This window comes from Charadrius vociferus, unplaced genomic scaffold, assembly GCF_000708025.1.
Source record: "Charadrius vociferus isolate BGI_N301 unplaced genomic scaffold, ASM70802v2 scaffold806, whole genome shotgun sequence".
NCBI lineage: Eukaryota > Metazoa > Chordata > Aves > Charadriiformes > Charadriidae > Charadrius > Charadrius vociferus.
The window spans coordinates 1,868,847-1,872,672 of NW_009649038.1; the positions used below are offsets into that span (position 1 = coordinate 1,868,847).

Below are 3,826 nucleotides of genomic sequence, written 5' to 3' on the forward strand. Positions count from 1 at the left end.
CTTGCCGTACCTCAGAGAGGACTTCACAGTAGTAGTCCCCAGATCTAAGACAGGTCATCTTGTCTGTTGTAAAATTTCTGGAGGGACAGTGTGACTGACGTGCATGTCCCCACCACTACTCTGTCCTTGACTTCCCACTCAATCTCGTTCTGTGGGGCCTTGATTGCCCAGAGAAAGACGACAGAAAGAGAGTTCTTGAAAAGAACAAGCTAAAAATATGGCTGAAGCCCATTCCTCCTGCATGTAGGAGGCCCTCAATTTGTCTGCAGAGGGTCCTCTCACCACAAAAACTTCAGGCATTTGATAGTGCCCAAGGTTTTTCCTGTTTTCTCCTATTTTGTAATTACTGCACTGAAGAACATGGAGTAACTGAGGCAGCAGTGCACCGAACAGGAGCTTCGTGCAATCCCTGCGGATTTTTTTTAAATGTTTGAGTGATGTTACATCAGGTTATATCAAGGGTAAAATCAATCACGCCAGGATGAAAACCTCGAGTATTTTCTCCAGTTATTCAATTTAGCTGTAAGAAATCCATATAGATGCTTGCAGGATGCATGAGCTGTCCATAGCATGCACAGTATTTGCTTTTAGGGATGTTCAGAATCCAGAGTGTTTCTTTTATCAAATAAGAAGTATTATAAGACAAGTCAGCTTCTGGGATGAATCTACACGACAGTGAATATTTGAAGTGAAATGAAAATTCTCATTCTGTCTAATAAATAATAAAGATGTTCATCTTAAAAAATGTCTACTCTAGTAGGTCCTCATCATTAATCATGCATATTCCCTTACCAAAAATGTGCTGCGTAAAGAATATTGTTATATACAGCAAATTTGTCTAGATTTTTTTCTTTACAGGCCTATCAAAACCACGTATTACATAGACAAAATCAATAAATAATAAAGATTACCAGTTAGAGGTACAGTAAGGATCTCAACATCTGTTTTCTATTTAGGGAATAACAGACTGGTTGCCATTCCATTACCTCGAAAGTTAAATTATATGATTACATTAATGTTGTAAACCAACACTGAGACATATAAAGTTTTTTCACCATTTGATGCATGTTTTTAACTATTCACCCTAAAACAAATTATGGTAACATTACAGAGCTACTGTAAAAAGCACTGCATTCAGTACTGTAGTTCTCTTGTTTTCACTACCTCTTCATGCCTTACGAAACACTCAGAGCCAAAGCTCGGTGGAGAAGCATTAAGGCCATACTCAGCTGTCGTTTTCATTGATCTTCTTTCTCAACTTTTAAGTACTATTAATTAGACTTTATCTCACATCTAAACCGATGCATTGTGAGATGTATCATTGAAATGTATCACAGAAATATAAGGCTGGATATTTGCGATTTCCATGATTAGAGAGTAATTTTCTACCATGTTAACACACTGTGTTTAGTTTTCCCCTCCTAAAGCTTTTTCCTAATATTTAATACCAAACATGTTTAAAATGTCTGGAGCCAAAAGCAGTGTTTTAATCTTGAAATCTGATAGATTTTTGTACCTGATGTAAACTGAAGGTTACTGAAAGATGCTACTATTTCAATCAGGTTGAGGGATCTTGGAATACACAAAGCATAGACTGAAGGCAAATAAATTAAGGAAAAAATAGTGGTGCACATTAAGGCAATCTGTTTTTGCTCTTTATGAGTTTTTCATTCATTTCAGTGGAGTCACTCCTGATCCACAGCAATGTAAGCCCAGAGTGCAGTATCCAGATCTGGCTGCTCATAGAAGCCAGGAATGAAAGCCTGTTCATTGCACTGCTTCAGTTTGGTTCTCAATTCAAGTATAACACTGCTCATAAGGATTATACCGCAGCTTTTGTGCTTCACATGTCCAATTAAGTTTCTGTTCAGATAACGGCTATATTCTGTATTTTGTTATTTCAGTCAGTACAAAATCAGACACAGTAATTATGGACAGAGGCCCTTACCACATTGAGTTTGTTGTTACAGGCTATAATCACAGGTAATGTGTTTTTTTTGCGTGTGTGTGTTGTTTTCTACGTTATTTTTGCCTGTGGATTCCAGATTTGCTCTGTGTATTTTGTTGCTGTGCACAGCTAAACCATGTATGATAACTGTACTTCTCACCCTGGTTAGTATATACTTCAGGTATTAGCAAGCTGATTCCAAAGGCAGAAGTACACTTAGCATTTTGTGCTACATTAAGTTTTCTTATTTTAGGCAAGACAATGACCAAATAGTAAGAAAAACAGACAGTGGTCTAACAATGGGCTACAAAACTGACATGAGACATAATAGTTTTAAACTAATATATAAAAATGTAAATATTTACCGTGAAATTGGACAGGTCATGTATCTCTGAAGCTTAAACCAGTTGCAAATAATTTCCACATATGTGCACAGTAGTCCACAAGTCCACAGGCCCAGAAATGTTTGTGAGAAAGATCTGGCCCACCAGAGCTCTAAGAAACACATGTATTTTAACAATCCACATGCCAGCATATGGAAATCATTTCTATCTTTTACCCTTTTTTGAAGAGGTATATCTTACAAGACCTTCTGGTAGATACTGGAGACTTTAGGTATGATGACTGAAGTGTGGAAGAGAGATTCCAAAAAGCCTTTTTTCAATGCTATCTTACTTTCTGTAGCTCCTGTCTCAGCCACGATGGCAGGGGTTGTCCCAATTTGTGTAGGAGTTTTGACAGTTCCACATTGTGATCTCTGTAGTAGCTTGACAGAAAAGCCCTGCACTGATGGATACAAAAGGAGATATTTTTATTTAATAAAATGCTGTACTGCAGTTGCTGTGAACTCTACATTTCAAACTTTGTTTTACCTATGTCAAAACTTTACTTTCTCTTATGCAATTTATATTGTCTTATGCAATTTATATTGTTTTATGCTATCTACTGCATGCAAGTTTAAGCTCATCAGTTAGGAGCTGAACTGTAAAAGGTAATTTCAAGAGAAACAAAGGTTGTTCAAAATGAACACCAAACTCAAAGCAAAGCATCTGATTCTACTCTCAGATAGTCATGTAAATTATGAATTGCACTGAAGTGGATGTGGTTACTTTGAATTTACTGAAGTGAGATTGAAACCAAAGCTTCTAAAAAATCTTCGTATATAGGCACGTATCAATTAGTAACCCAATTTTCAGAACTATTTATGGTTGAAAAATACAGCAATAAACAAACACAGTCCTGTCTTATCTCTAGCCAAAAGCCTTCTCACCCAATGATTTTATATCAGTACGATTCTACTGACGTAAAGTTACTTATAATTTATGTACTATGAGAAAAAAATCCTGGCTTACTTGCCACATTAGTACTTAATGCTGTTCAAACTGTAAGTTTTTATTTGCATCTTAGTCAGACTAAATGAAATGGGAACGCAGGACAGAATAAACATCAAAGTTACAGCTAGAATAGGAGACTAAACTGCCCTTGGGTACAGACTGCAGCATTTGATCTGAAGGAAATGTCTTCATTTGAGCATCTGTCTGGGGAAGGTATTCATAACACTCATAGAAACCAAACCTAACCTCTTTTATAACTGGATTATATGAGTCTGCATTACTTGTCATACTCTCAAAGACAAGGAACCAGACACAAATACACATATCTGATCATGACTGAGAAAAAAACATGCACTGTGGAGCCTCTGGTGATTATGTCACTTAGGTAAAGGGGACAGATTTCCAAGTGAATTTCAGAGAATTTCAGCGGTGCAAAGTTTTAAAAGTTGGCGGGTTTTTTTAATGACTTGAATTCTTCACATTTTAAATAAAGAACCGAAAAAGTCTATGCACTCCACATCTATCTTAAATGTTTCATTTGTAG

General features: G+C 36.5%; 1 protein-coding gene across 1 annotated transcript in view; it reads right to left on the reverse strand.

Annotated features, from left to right (window-relative positions):
- Positions 1-2,614: 2,614 nt before the first annotated feature.
- Positions 2,615-3,826, reverse strand: part of NDST3 (N-deacetylase/N-sulfotransferase (heparan glucosaminyl) 3) — a 59,974-nt gene continuing 58,762 nt past the window's right edge. Inside the window, exon 13 of the mRNA XM_009887889.1 lies at positions 2,615-2,734. Within this exon, the coding sequence (XP_009886191.1) occupies positions 2,615-2,734 (120 nt within the window). The remainder of the gene's footprint in view (positions 2,735-3,826) is intronic.